The sequence below is a fragment of the Chelonoidis abingdonii genome, chromosome 19 (assembly GCF_003597395.2).
Source record: "Chelonoidis abingdonii isolate Lonesome George chromosome 19, CheloAbing_2.0, whole genome shotgun sequence".
In the NCBI taxonomy this organism is placed as follows: domain Eukaryota; kingdom Metazoa; phylum Chordata; order Testudines; family Testudinidae; genus Chelonoidis; species Chelonoidis abingdonii.
This window is the reverse complement of record NC_133787.1, coordinates 40,040,954-40,055,258: the sequence shown is the minus strand read 5'-3', so window position 1 is coordinate 40,055,258 and position 14,305 is coordinate 40,040,954. Positions and strand designations below refer to the sequence as shown.

The window sequence follows — 14,305 nt, the reverse complement described above, 5'->3', positions numbered from 1 at the left end:
GCCCCAGCTCTATCGTGACTGACCCTGGGGAGCTGCCCTGGAGAAGCAAAGGATGGAGTGGGTGTGGGAGGCAAAGCCCCCATCCCCCTTTAGCTCATGGCTGTGCTGGTCCTGTAGCTAGAGGAGGTGGCAGGCTGGCACTGAGTTCCCTTTAGCAGCCACCTGGGTGCTGGCAGAGGAGATGCTTGCCGCTACAGAGCAGGGGGTGCTCGCTTGCCAGGTGCAGCCAGAGGTGTGTTGAGAACTCCCTGCTGGGAAGCTCCTTGCCTGGCAGCGAGGAGATTCCTGGGGATCGCTGAGTGGCTCCAGTGGGGAAGAAATGGGACAAGAGCATCCCTGTCTTGGCAGCAGCGGGAGGACTGAGCTCAAAGTGGGGCCGGGCTGGGTGTGGGGAGGTGAAGCTGCAGCCTGTCCCTGGTGGTGAGCAGCAAAGCCTTGGGGCAGGCAGACCAATCTGTGCTAGGAAAAAGCTAGAGCCTAACGTGGAGGCGACTACAGTGCTACCGTGAAGCTTTCTATAGCCTCACCTGGAGTCCTTTGCCTGGCTTTGGTGCCTCGTCTGCAAAGAGCTGAGGTGGGGAGAGAAGGCAATAGCCCTGGGATCTGTCCGGCAGGGAGCCAGCCAGGCTCTCAATTGCCTTGTGCTGTAACTCAGGGATGTGAACAGGGAGTGCAGGATACAAGGAAATATTTTTGCACATGACCCATGGAACTCACTGCTACAGGATGTTAGAGGCAAGTAGCTTAGCAAGAGTTAAAGGCGGGCTTAGACATTGCCAGGAGCACCAGGGTGAGATCAGCAAGGCTAGGGTGAGCAGGAGTCTTGCTCCTCCTGCTCATGGAAGAAGCTGGCGCCCAGGTGGACTCAGGAAGGAAAAGTCCCGCCACTGGGGGATAGGGCTGCTGGCGGGGGGGTGTTCCAGAGACTGCCCTCCTTCCCCCGGGGCATCCAGCATTGGCTGGGCTTGGCAACGGGCTTCAGGCTGACAGGGCCAGCGCTGTGCCAATGTGAAGGGGGAGCTGAGCTCAGGGCTGGAGCCTGATGCTGATGTGACCTGGCAGGCGTGAATGTGCTACTGACAATGCTCACCGCTCCTGGAGTGGGGCGGGCTGCGAAGGAGCACTCGGCGGCGGAGTAAACATGCCAGCCCGCATCAGGCACATGGCCATGGAGGTGTGGGCCCATGGCCCCGTCCCTCCCTGCATCTTGCCCGTGGGCCCTGTAGCAGCAGGGGGCTATCCGGCCCTTCACTTCATGCTCTGTGCACTCACTCAGGTTTCCCAAGCAGCTGCTTGAGCTGTACTGCGAGGAGACACGGACCAAACCAACCTCCTGGTACCCCAGGCCAGAAGTGGGGATTGGATGACGAGGTGGCTCACTTGCTGATTTCCTGGTCTGTTCATTCCCTCTGGGGCTCTGGCACTGGCCACCGTTGGAAGACAGGACGCTGGGCTGGAAGGACCTTTGGTCTGCCCCAGTGTGGCCGTTCTGATGTTCAGGCTGGCAGGGGACTGAGTCCGGGAGGGGGGAGCCACCCCAAGGGGCAGCACTGGCTCCCACACAAGCCACCCACTCATCCGAGCAGCAGCCCTTCTCCACCTATGGAGCCACCCTGGGAGGATCTGCTATGCTGAACCTTGGGGCGCCAAGAGCACCCTGTGGAGCTACGGGACGCAGGCGGCCAGAGCAGGAGCCTTGGCTGAAGCCAGGCTGGAAAAAAGGGGCAGCCTGGAACCCCTGGGCTCTCTATTCTCACCCCAGGCACCTCCCCAGGCCTGGCCTGTGTGCTGAGGAGGTGTTGCCTTGTGGTGCTGGCAGGCAGGGACAGAGCCAAGTGGTGGGCACGGTGCCCTTCTGAGGCAGCCCTGCGTGAGGGCAGCTGGCTTGGTGCCCAGGGGCTGGGGAGTAGCCATTCACCCTCACGGGATGGCAGTGGGCAAGGAGGCGTGGGGCTGCCTGGCCCTGCGTCAGCTCAGCAGTGCTGGGCTGGCCCAGGGCATGGATCAGAAACCCCCTGAACCCCACAGGCCAAAGTGGTGCGAGTCAGTGGGTAGTGCCCCTTCCCACCTCCCAAGCTCACCAGAGCAGGCCCAACCCCTGTGGCTAATGAAGGGAGAGGTGCTGGGTGAGGCAGGGAAGGAGCCAGCCAGGCTTGTAGCATCAGAGGAAGAGGGACTCGGTCCGGCCTGTTACCACTCATCTGACTGGAGGTGCAGGGCCCAGGCCAAGCTGGGTGCCAATGCAGCTGCTTTCTTGTCCACTCTGCCCCCCGCAGCTGGGAGCCCCACGCCCAGAGGCTCGAGGGCTGGGAGGAACGTGGGGGTGAGGAGCAGGCTGGGGTTAGTGCCGGCCTGGTGCCTGGATCAGAGCTCGTGTGAGCCAATTTCCCCGGCTAGCTGCTGTGGGGGCAAAGCACATGGCGGGGCCCCATGGACACCCTTGCAGGTGCCCCGTCCTGGGGCAGGGGACCATGCCATACCTCATGGCGGTTTCTTCTAGCCGTCGCCCACCTGGGGCCTGGTCAGGGGAAGGGGGCAGCAAGAACTGGTCACTCTCAGGGCCCGGGAAGCCCAGGCCCCAAGGCAGGAAGTAAAGGCAGGAGCAGACTCCTGCTGGCGCAGTGACACAGGATGGTGTTGGTACAAATAATGTTTATTCAAACATGCAAAACCACGGGACATCTACTGGGAGCAAAGCGCCAGGTGGAGGTAGGCAGACAAGGTGCCCAGCCTTGAGGCTGAGCAGGAGGCCTGGTGCCAACTGGAGCACATGACTTTGCAGAGCTTCGCTGCGATGGAGAAACCAACAACAGTGTCTGGGGCCCAAGGCTGCACGGTTCACGAGCACCCTGAGCTCCCCTGCTCTAGGGATGGGACACTGAGCAAGGGGTCCAGCCGCTCATTTGCAATAGCTGGGATGGGCATGCAGAGGAGAGAACAGTGTGGAAGGGGTCTGATAAAATCACAGCCTCAGAGGTGGAGGGGATGTAGGGCAGGCTGTGGAGGGCAGGCCGCTCGCTGGCTGGAAGGATGGACCTGCCCAGCTAGACATGACTCACCAGGCAACTAGCTGGAGAAGGAGCTGAAATGTGGGGCTTGCCCTATGGCTGTTGGGGACCCCAGGGCGAGCAGGGTGCTTGGGGCTGGCTTCCCCCTCCACTGGGGCCACAGCTGCTCCTCACAGAACTGCCTGTTGCCCCAGCCTGAATTCCTGCCAGGGCTTAGGAGCAGAGGTGCCAGCCAGAGCAACTGCCCATTCCTCCCCTCTGCTGCTGGGCCAGGGAGGAGAGAATGGGGCTTAGAGAGGAGAGGATCCTGGGTCCCCAGCAGGGAAAGGAGGAATCAGCTGCTCTCGCTAGGTGGTGAGAAAACACAGAATGACGCGGTGCTGTCCGTGCCGGCAGCTCCAGGGCTGGCAAGGCAGCTGCCGCTCAGAATCAAGTCCCAGCTGAGCTCACCCATCCTGGCCGGGGACCGGAGCATGGGGCAGATGTACCCAGAAGCCCTGTACAAGGGAGCAGGGGGGACTAGAAATGGACACAGCTTGAGAGGGCTTAGCAAAGGCCTCAGATCTTCCCGTCTAGGGTCAGGGTCTTCAGGTCGGCTGGCGAGCGGGCACACAGCACGGCGTGGGAGACGCTCCCCTTCTCAACCAGGGAGGCCACTGCCTCGCCCACCTCCAGGTGACTCACGTAGCCGGGGCGCAAACACTCCGGGGTCACCACCCCCATGTCAATCTTCACCTGCAGGGGAAAGCGGAGCCAGTTACGCCCAGGCCGTCCACCACTGGCTGGCCAGGAGGGGGTGCCCTCACTCTAGGTAGAGTGGAGCAGAGTCCCTCGCCGCATTAATACCCACAAACCTGCCCCAGCTGTGTTACTTGTATCCTCCTGGAGCAGGAACCCACTGAGCCAGGCGCTGGCCAGACATGCGGAGGGGCCTGGGCTGCCCAAAGGGGCTGTCGAGCAGCAGCTCTGGGCGCTTTTGGTGACCGACATGAGACGCCAGCCAGTTGGGGCTAGCACCAGGTCAGCAAGGGGGCCAGGCCTCACTGGGCTCTGCTCCATTCCCCTCCAGACCCCAGCGAGCAGGCTCCTAGAGAGGGGGCAGGGAGAGCTGTGAGTGCCCCTCCACCCCACCCTCCCCAGCCAGGGGGCACTGACCTCATTCAGCTTGCAGGGCACGTCTGGGTACTCCTCCCGGACCACCTGGCAGAAGGCCAGTGCGCCCGCAGCCCCCAGCGTCAGGAACCCTGTGCCTGGCATGAGCAGACGCTCACCAGCCCCTCCTGAAACAGAGAGCGCCCGTTGGCCGCGATAGGGCGGGGGATGCACGCAAGGCCTCCTTGCAGCCCCGGCTCACCAGAACCCACAGCTGCACGCATGGCAGCCCCTGCTGGCCCCGTCAGCGGCGAGGGGCTCTCCTGTCGCCGGTGGCTGGGCCTCCCCTCACCTGTGATGAAGGTGTAGGAGCCGCTGGGGTTCTCCTGGACCAGAGGGAAGAATGCTTTCCAGGACGTAAAGGTGCTCAGCAGCAACGTTTCCAGGACCTGGAGGGGGGAACCACAGGTCAGACACGAGTGTTTTCTTTCCTGCAGCCGCATCCCACTCTCCTACCCCCATCACCCCTCCACTGCAGGCTGCTGATCTGTGCATCCCGAGACAAGGCCCAAGGCCAAGAGGGACTGGCTGCTGCTCCGGGGACGGACGCCCTTTGGAGACAGCACAGCACTCCAACACGGTGACCCCGCTAACCCAGCTCTGGGTAAGCCAGTCCTCAGCCCTGTCCTGGGACAGAGCCTGGGGTCACAGTTGTTCCCTTCCCCAGGGGCCGAACCTGTTGTCTCCATGGTGCTTCCAGTGGCTACTGTCCTGAGGCCTTGCACAGGCTGGCACTACCTGGCTGCGGCTTTACAAGAGCACAGTGGAGTCTAGATCCCAGCCTAACTCCCTCAGCATCCCTGCTGGCCCTCCCTACAGGCTCACTGCCGCCTCCTCCCCAGAGCCAGCTGCATCACCTGCCCACACCCACCTGGTGAAGCTCCTGCAGCGTCTGAGTGTGGGGGGGCCCTCCCTGCCACCAGCTGAAGCCCAGCGATGACACCACGTCCGTGACCTTCCCAACGCTCTTCAGCAGGGCTTCCTTGGCAGCTTCCGCTCCCTCCTCGGACCCTGGAAGGATTTCAGCAGCGAGTGAGTGCCCCGGCACTGGGTCCAGCCCTGCGACCGCAAGGGGCAAAGAGAAGGTCCTGCGGGTAGAACCCAGCCCTGCCCTTGCTGCAGAGGGGTCCATGCAGGAAGGTCATGGCCGACTACGTGGCTCTCTCTCTGGGCAAGGTGCCTTGCCTGCTGGGCCTTGCTCGGGCATACCTAGCTGAGTGGAGCTGGCTGCAGCAACATGCTGCTCTAGCACGGAGCTCCCAACATGCAAGAGGCCAGCTGGCTTGAACGCTCCTCTTGGGCTCTTGCCTTCTCCTCCAGTGGGGAAGCCCTGGAATAAGGGGTTCCCTGGAGGGACAGCCTGACACCAAGTGTCTCCCCTGGGCACTATCAGCCCCACCGCTCCTCGGCCAGCGTCCCTGGGAATCCTGCCGGCAGAGCTGCAGGCTGGGCCCGGCCACATGCCTTACCCACGTCCCCAGTGAGCGTGTGCAGACGGTCACGGGTCGGTGCTGGTACAAAGCTTTTCAGTTTCTCCAGCCTGCTTCCATCACGGGAGATGACAGCGACTCGGAAACCTGCGGGCGAGAGGGTGTCGGGGAGACGCGGCCCGAAGCATCCTGCAGCCGGCTGGAAGGGAGCTCGCGAGCACGGCCCCTTGATCCCCAGCACACACAGCCTCTGCCCAGCACTTCCTGGGGCCTCGCACACCAGCATTGTTCTGTTAGCAGGGAGGGGTCGCGGCTTGTCCCACTGGGCGTCCCAGGGACCAGGCCTGAGGTGGCAGCGCAGCTTGTGCTGGTGAGTGAGTGAGTCTCTGGAAGCAGGGACAGTACCTTGGGCTAAGGAGGGAGGGAGGGAGGCGCTCCAGGCCTCCATTCCCTGCTCCGCCACTGGCTCCTGGTCCCTTTGAATCTCCATCTCCCAGCTGAGGAAGGGGTGATACTGACACCCCTCCCTGTAGCAGTACATCAGGAGAGCTGGAGTGAGGGCAAGCTGCTGCACGCTCCAGGATAGCACAGGGAGGCCCTGTGAGCTGGGGTGATGGAAAGAGCCTTTGTAAAGCTAGACCCTTCACCTTCCCCTCTTGCAAGAGAGCTGCTCTCCCTGTCTTGTGTGACCCGCCCAGCACCCAGGCCCAGGTGAGCCACAGCCTTGCGCACACAATGCCATGTCATGGGGCCTGCACTCAGGGCAGATCACTTGGTGGGGAGGGGGAACTGCCTCAGTGGCCTGCTTCGCCACAGCTCTGTGCAACATGCGCAAACATGGCTGTGCCAGCGCCACACTGCTCCCACCAACCCCCACTGCAGGCTTCTGGGTGCTCAGCTGGGCATGGCGCTGTCAGGAGAAAACACCAGAGTCATCTCTCTCTCCCCCACTTATGCTTGCCTCAGCACGTGGCTCTCCCTTCAAACGCAGGGCTGAAAGCAAGGCCATTCATCAGGGCATCACACCGATACATAGCAACAGCTCTGCGCATGCTGGGACCCAGCCACCTTCTGCCTGTGGCTCTGGGTGGAGCCTTCTACACATAAAACTACCCCTCGGCTGGAGGGTGCTGGTGTCCTAGAGATATTTGGGGCAAATGGCACCAGAGCCAGGCTGCCGTGGGGTGAGCGCTGGGGATTGGGACCGCCGGGGGGCAGCAGGGTTTACCTAGGCAGCAGGTCAGGCTGGTACCTGTGAAAGGGAGTGGTCCTGATTTCTGCCCTAATCTGGCTTCCCAGGGCACGTACCCTATGCAACAGCAGAAACAGATAGCGAGGAACAAGCCACTCACGCCAGGGGGCGGACGAGATGGTACCTCCAGCTCTGCTACCTAGGACTCTGCTGCTGGCTCAGGAACGTGGATGCCAGGCTGCAGTCAGGCAGAGAGGAGGCACAGCATGCAGGTGCAGGGAGCACCGGAGCGCCGAGGGCAGGAAAGCCACCCACCATTGTGCCATCAATGGCAGAATTTGCACAGGCAGCTCCGCCAGGGCACTTGCCCCTCCTGCACGGCCATGGCTGAGCTGGGAGCAGTGTGTGTCCTAGCCGGCCCCTGCCCTTTGTTCACTAGGGTGGGGCAGAAGAGAAAGCCTGGGCTGAGCAACACATCAGGGCAGCAGGCACCCACAGCAGGTTTCCCCTCACTCACAGGCAAGGTCCTCTTCCCCCCTCCCCAGCAGGGCACTCTCAGCTCAGCTCCACCCCAGAGTCAGCTGGCTGCCTGGCCAGGACACAGATTACAGATCTAAGTGTCTGTAATCATCCAGGAGCTGGCGGGGGCTGGTGTCAGCAGGAAGGGACCTGGCATCACCTGCTAGCTGTGGGTCAGGTCCCCAGCACCTCGGGTCTACTGTGAGTCTTCGCTCATGCCAGGGGGAGAGCCCAGCATTGCAGCCAGAGCTAAGCCCACGCTGCCCCTGCCAGCCCATATGTGGCTGTGGTTAGAAAACAAAATCAATCATCACCTTTGCCAAACGCCCCATTCAGCCGGCTGCCCTTACCTCTCTCCAGCAGTGACTTCACTATCCCGGATCCCACCGTGCCAGCCCCTCCAAGCACCACAACCACTCTGTCCACGGCAGACATCCCAGCAGCCAGGTGGAGACCAGGCTAACAGCAGAGACACACCGGGGCCAGCCACCAACCAGGCTGTGGCTGCTCCCAGGCAGGGAAATAAGTAGGGAAGGTGCATACCTAGCTCCACCTCCAACTCCCACGGCCACACCCACTGCCCACTTAGCCCCGCCCCCTGCTTCTGCCCCCACCTGTCCTTTGCCTCCTGTCTCACTGTTGCTCACTGGGTCAGTTCAGACTCAGTGGGCCTGAGACAAACGCCGTCGGGCCACCCTGGATGCCAGCACAGGGCTGAGTGCCTTGGCCAGTCCGGCCATAAGCGTCTCAGTGACGGGGCTCCCACCCCTGCCTCTGGGAGACTCTGCCATCTTGCCAGTCTCCTGGGTCCATGCCAGCCCTCTCCTCCGTCACTGTCCCCTCCTGGCAGTCATTTAGCCGAGAGCCATGGGTAGTGAGGTCAGCTCACTCTCTCTGCCCGCCTTGGTGGGGTCCTCGCCAGCGCAGAGGTGCCTAGAGCGAGTGCAGCATGTGGCTGCAGGTACCCAGCGCCCTGTCCACAGTGCCATCTCCTGCTCTCTGCATTGCCTCACTGCCCACCCTCTCTCTCCCCTGCCTGGGCTCTGTGTCCAGCACCCCCTCTGGGAATGCCCCAGGGAGCCGCCACCTCTGATCTCAGACTCCTCGTGCATGTCTGACACCTCCTCTTCTGGGCCATGCTCCGCACAGACAGCTCCCCAGCACGCCCACTGCTCCCTCCTCGCTCACCAAGAATCAGCAATATTCAGATCAAGGTGAGTCACTTACCACCACCCCCCGACCAATTGCACGGCAGATCTCACCCCAAAGACAACGCTTGTAGCCAATCCTATAATAATCCATCTCAAGATTTATTATGTAGGACAAGGAAACAAGATAGGTATTTACAAGGCCAAAGCAGCTAAACACACACACAAATGAGTCCGGTTGTAAATTTCAAAAGGTAACAGAAGCTTGTATGATCAGCAAGCTCTGTATGTTCTCTAGGGCTAACCCCGGCCAACCACTGGGCAGCTTTCCTTAACGCTTGGTGATCTTTGCCTCTGACAGTCCAGGCAGCATAAAGACAGATCCTTCTTCCTGTCCCTTCTCACCCTGCTTGGAGTTGCAAACTCCGCTGTTGGGAGGAATTCACTTGCAGGACGGGGCATGGGCGGGACAGGGGTGTGGGAAGAAGCCCAGCCTGGCCCCCCCCCTCTGGGCTCCGCAGGGGTCATACGGGGAACCAGGCCTCCCTGCAGCTCCCCGCCCCCGGCCACTGCCTAGCCCAGGGGCCGCCGGCCATTCAGGCCCCCTGGGCCGGCAGGGAGGGGGTTAACCCACCGGTGGGCGGGGCGACGGGAAGCCCCGCCTCTCAGCACGTGACCTCCGCTGGCCAGGGGGCGGAACGAGAGGAAACCGGAAGTTGTTGCCCGGCGGAAGAGCCGAGAGGCCGTGGGCCGGCAGGTGAGTGGTGCGGGGGGGGCTCCGCATCTCAGCCCCTTACCCCACAGAGGGGGGAGGGATCTCTATGTCTCAGCCCCTCCCCCTTTACCCCACAGAGGGGGCGTGGCCTCCGCCTCAGCCCCTTACCCCACAGGGGGGAGGGGCCAATCTCAGCCCCTCTTACCCCACCAAAGGGGGCAGGGCCTCTGTCTCAGCCCCTCCCCCTTACCCCAAGGATGGGGGAGGGGTCTCTGTGTCTCCTCCCCCTGTACCTCATAGGCTTTGAGAGGGGTCTCCATCTCTGGGTATGTCAGTGTATCAGAGGTGTCTTTGGGGGTGACAGGACAGTCCTGGGGGGAGAGGCCAAGGGTTGGCCCCACCCCTTCCCCAGGCAGGGCACTGGCTGCTGAGAAGAGGAGCAGAACAAGCCCCCCAGACCCGGGCGTGGCTGGCAGTGTCTGAGTGAACGGCTAAGGCGGGAGGGAAGCTGGCCTGACTCTCAGTGGTGGAGTTGGAGCTGGGTAGGGCAGGGCAGAGCTGCCCCTGTTTAGGTTGCACAGGACTTTCTGGTGGCCCTGGGTCTGTGCTGCCTTTTGTGGGCTCTTAGCCGCTCACCCCTGCCTTCTCCGCGGCTCTAGGATGGGCTCCAGCTCCCTGGTGCAGCAGAAGTACCGGAAATGTCTGGAGAGGGATTTCCGAAGGGGCCACTCGGGGGTCTGCACTGACCTGGCCCTGAGGGAGTGGCTGCGGCAGCGCCTGCTGGCAGATCCGGAGCTGCACTATGCCCTGCGGAATGACGCCTTTGCCATGCTCACCAGCAGCCTTCAGGGATGGGACGCCCTGCCCTTGGCACTCAGGCGGCTGGCCAGGGCCTTTGAGGTCCTTGAGCTGGCAGCTGTCAATCTGCACCTCCTCCCTTGGCGCAAGGAGTTCAGCACAATCAAGGTGAGCATTGGTGTGTGGTCATGGCACCTCCTGGCTGCACCGCTGCTGCTCAAACAGTGTGCAGGGGCCATTCCGAGCAAATCACTGAAGAGAGAGAGGGTCACTCCAGGGACTTCAGCACAGATTCCCTGGGGTGCAAATTCCCCAGGGGAAGAGAATATTCAGGCCAGTCCCTCGTGTAGCTGATGATTACACTCGTGCCCAGACAGATCTGGGATTTGTTAAAGAGACCCACCCCCTCAGTGGGAGCGGCGCGGTCTAACTCCAGGACGGGAAGTCAGGAATGATCCCACCTGCAGCAGCATAGGTGTGTGTTGGACCTTTAGACAAAGGAATTCCACCACGATGGAAAGCCCGCCTGTGCATGTATGGGCCCGAGTGGCTAGAACACAAAGGGGCAGAGGTACTTCGTCTCTGGGTGGCATCACTGTTTGTGTGGCCGTCACACAGTCTTGGGTTCAAGGATCTTAGCAACGTGATTGGGACAGCCACAGAAATGGGCCGGGGGCTCAGGGCTGTGTAGGACCTGGGACTAGCTAGTTCCTTGATGCAGTGGGTCGTGTCTCCAAAGGAACCCCAGTGCAGCAGGGACAGGTCCCTGAGGCACCCACAGCAGATGTTAGACGGCAAGGTGAACGAAGGTGAGGAGCGGCACCGCCCGGTCTGACTCCACTGCTTTCCTGGGAGTTGAATTTCCTGCCCTGCCTGGCAGGCCTGGGAGCTGTGGCATCCTCTGGTGACTGTGCTGCCTGGAGCACCCTCCCCACTGGGCAGGCTGGAGGCTAGTGGTGGCCTTTGGGCTGTTGGGCGGGGGCTGAGAATTCAAGGTGCTCTCAGACTGCCATGGGCTTGGTGGTGCTGATTGCTAACAGGCTGGCTAATTGCTTGTTGTGTCAGTGTTTGTGGGGCGGAGGCGGGGTGGTGAGGTCACCGGATTAGACTGGCTGGGAGATGGCCAGCTGCGTGCTCAGCAAATAACGTGGTGCTGCTGTTGCAGATGTTCTCGGGGGTGTACGTGCACTCCCTGCAGGCGGCACTGTCAGACAGTGACATCGCAAAGAGCTTCCACAGGATGGGATATGTGAAGAGAGATGACCATCACCTCGTGGTGTCCCAGCCACCCCCGGGTGCTGAGCTCATCCAGGCTGCCTGCGGCTTCTTTGCAGCAAGGGTGGAGTGTGAGATCCTGGGGGAGATCCTGTGGCAGCTGGAGCCATGCCAAGTGTCTGCTGAAGACCTGCTCCAGGTGCGGAAGGGCACCAGGGACCTGCATGATTGTGTGGAGAAGCTGCAGAGACTTGCTAGATGGCCGAAAGGCAGAGAGCCCAGAGCCAAGGCAGCTCCTGGCTGTGCTGAAAGCATTGATCTCTATGGAGATGAGCTGCAAAGCCCAGAGGCTGCGACCCTGTACAGTGACCCCATGGAAGCCAGGCTGCTATCACCCCCATGGGCTTTGTCCTCCCAGGAGCTATACAGGCCTCCCATCTGGGAACAGAGCCCCACCCTGTGGAGTGAGGCTGTTGGAGTACCTGGTCCTGAGGATCTCGGGGGAAACGAGGGAAGGATCTGGAAGAACCGGAGGGCTAGTGAATCTGGCCAGGAACAGCCTTATAGAAATGGGCCCAACTCAGAGGCTGCCGCCTTCTCTTTTATCTCCTTAAGAGGGGAGCTTAGCAAGATCAGTGACTCAGTCTCTCCTGAGACCATGGGGAGCACAAACCCTTCTCTGAGCTCCCCTTCTGACACTGCAGTGCTTGAGCCACACGGGGCAGCAAGCTGCCTAATGCCCCACTCTGCTGGCAAAGTTATGCCCTCAGAGTGCAGAACTGCCAGATTCTTGCCCATGGCTACAGAGACACCATGGGAGCTGCTGCCTGCTACCCCACGGCTAGAGAGCAGCGAAAGGGAAGTGCTGGAGTCGCCCAGCTACCAGCTACATTCATGCCTGATCCAAGGTGCTCTCCCCTCGTACTGCTGTGCCACATGCTGCCTGCTCCACGCCAGCAGCTGTGATGCCATGCAGACCTGCAGGAGTAACCACTGCATGCAGGAGCTGCAGAGTGAGCAGCAGAAGCTCCTGTGGTTACAGAGGACCCAAGTGGACATGCTGCTGAACAAAGGCTCTGGGGCTCGGCCCTAGCTACAGGACGAGCTGCCTCCCTAGTGCCTGCAAATGCTTTGGGATGTGTCAACCAAACCCTACCTCTGGGGGAAGCATCAGGACTTGCCTGATGACACCTGGTTCTGTTCTAGGGGAAGCCTCTAGCGGCAGAGTTGATTTCCTCCCCCACCCCGCTACAGCAGTGCTCTGTAGACTCGCCCCAGATCCTCCCCTGCTGTAGCTGCCTACAATAACCCTGCCCTACATTCAACACTACTCTTCCCTCCCAAGTCCCATAAGCCAATTCCAGGGATTGGCCTCTGCTGGGTCTCTGGCATGATCTCCTGGCCCTGCTTAGTCACAGCTCTAGCTTCCCTCTGCCCGAGGAGCAGGGGCCTCTTAGCTCACATGCTTCTCAGGACAGCCTGAAATACTGGATCTAGGTACAGACAAGGAGAAATGAGAGACTTGCTCTTTTTCAAGCGATTCCCTTGAGTTGGTGGAAGGATGCTGCTCTGTCCAGGTGCTCTGTGGCATGGCCCATGTGGACAGCACTCCCCCTGCCCCAGGAGAGAAGCACAGATGAACTGTCCCCCAAAGGCCAGCCATGAGAGGAGAGAAGATGGCTTGGAGGTGATCTTGTGCTGGTTCTATCCATTGCTGCTCAGGCTGACTGGCCTTAAGGTTCTGGGTGGGACAGAAGGTGCCCAGGGGAAGAAGTGTCTGGGTTTAGGCTGGGCCCTGGCTCCTCCTGGCAGTGGGTGTTTGAGCTCGAGCAGCTTTTCCCCCAGATTGATGGGTCATATGGAAGTGACAAATGCTTTGAGCTGTGTGCATCTGCCCATTATTGGGTGATGTGTCTCCCGCACCCTGCCTGCCTCAGCTGCCCTGGGCGAGTTGACAGCCTTCAGGGAGTTAGCAAGCTTGGCTCTTGCCCTGCAGTATCCCCTAGTACCAAATTCTTGTCCTCATGAGCGCCATGGCACTTGGGGTTCTCCAGAATCAACGGTTGCTGGAGCTTTGGAAGAAGGGTTACACTGTTAGTCCCATGGGATGCAGTGCAGTAAGAGTTCCCTTGGCCAATGCTCTAGCTCCTTGGTCAGCAGAGCCTCAGGGATTCAGTTCCCATCTCCCCAGGGCTCAGCTCTGATGTCTCAGGCCCCTATTCCTCTGCCTAGGTCCCTGCTTGCACCTTTCCTGGGTGCTTTTGGGCACAGCAAAGCTGCTCCTTCCTGTATCAAAGGTTAAGTGGACTGGGCACTGGCTCCTGGAAATGACAGCCAATCCCCTCCCTCTGCGCACAACCCAGCTGGAAACTCAAAGGCAGCAGAATGCTGGACCCAGGAAAGCCAAAAAGGGAGTTGCCTGCTGCTGTTGCCTGGGGGGAAGGGGGCTGTCTCTCCCTCTTGCTACACTGTTTAGAGCAGCACTGCCAGGGCTTCTGGCTCAAACTCAGGGAGGGGAAGCTGAGAACACTGGGGACGGCCCCCACTTTCAGTGTGAGGTAGCTGAAATCAGTGCCAGCAGCCAGGCACTAAACAGAGCCACCTGAAAACCCACCCCAGGTCAAATCCAGTGGTGATGAGTGCTGTACCTTACAGGGCACCGGGAGACTGCGCAATAGGATGGCACCCCTGCCTTTCAGCTGGCCCACTGGCCAAGTACCCCAGCCCCTCTGACTGGGTAAGGCCCCCTTCCCAACTCAGCTCTCGCTGGTAACCCTCACCTCATCTCTGCTGGACTCAGAACAAAGAAAGAATGTTGTCTATCACCTCCACAGTTACCTAATAAAGTGTTTTTCTTTCTAGCCTGGTATTCTGGCTCCCGGGCAGGGTGTGGGAGTTCATCCTATGCCACACAAATTCCACTTGCCCATTACCAGGGGCTCTTGCTTCAGACTTTCATGTCCTTAACTCACTGATGGTGGTGGCTCATTAACAGAGGGTGATCTTGTTAAGAAGCTCCAGGCGATGACGGGTAGAGGGGAAACTGTGGCTACCCAAGCTGCTGAGGGTGCCGTGTGTCACATCAGAATGAGTCAGAAGCCTTGAGATCTCAGCCCAAGACCAGCAGG

General features: G+C 60.7%; 2 protein-coding genes across 4 annotated transcripts; one reads left to right on the top strand and one right to left on the bottom strand.

The window, feature by feature from the left end:
* Nucleotides 1-2,637: 2,637 nt before the first annotated feature.
* On the bottom strand, nucleotides 2,638-8,841 carry LOC116815667 (peroxisomal trans-2-enoyl-CoA reductase-like). 3 transcript variants are annotated; one of them, XM_032764214.2, is made up of 7 exons: nucleotides 8,786-8,841; nucleotides 7,652-7,805; nucleotides 5,630-5,737; nucleotides 5,032-5,171; nucleotides 4,453-4,549; nucleotides 4,164-4,288; nucleotides 2,638-3,743 (listed from the first exon to the last, which is right to left on the bottom strand). In XM_032764214.2, the coding sequence occupies exons 2-7, from the start codon at nucleotides 7,734-7,736 to the stop codon at nucleotides 3,567-3,569; spliced, it is 732 nt and encodes a 243-aa protein (XP_032620105.1). In that variant the 5' UTR covers nucleotides 7,737-7,805; nucleotides 8,786-8,841; the 3' UTR covers nucleotides 2,638-3,566. The 3 variants fall into 3 exon arrangements, with proteins under 3 accessions (XP_032620105.1, XP_032620107.1, XP_032620106.1); XM_032764216.2 differs by lacking the exon at nucleotides 7,652-7,805 and having other exon boundaries at nucleotides 8,786-8,823; XM_032764215.2 differs by lacking the exon at nucleotides 8,786-8,841 and having other exon boundaries at nucleotides 7,652-8,080.
* Nucleotides 8,842-9,762: 921 nt separating this feature from the next.
* On the top strand, nucleotides 9,763-14,038 carry SPATA2L (spermatogenesis associated 2 like). Its single transcript, XM_032764210.2, has 2 exons — nucleotides 9,763-10,130; nucleotides 11,128-14,038. The coding sequence occupies exons 1-2, from the start codon at nucleotides 9,825-9,827 to the stop codon at nucleotides 12,268-12,270; spliced, it is 1,449 nt and encodes a 482-aa protein (XP_032620101.1). The 5' UTR covers nucleotides 9,763-9,824; the 3' UTR covers nucleotides 12,271-14,038.
* The last annotated feature ends 267 nt before the right edge of the window (nucleotides 14,039-14,305 follow it).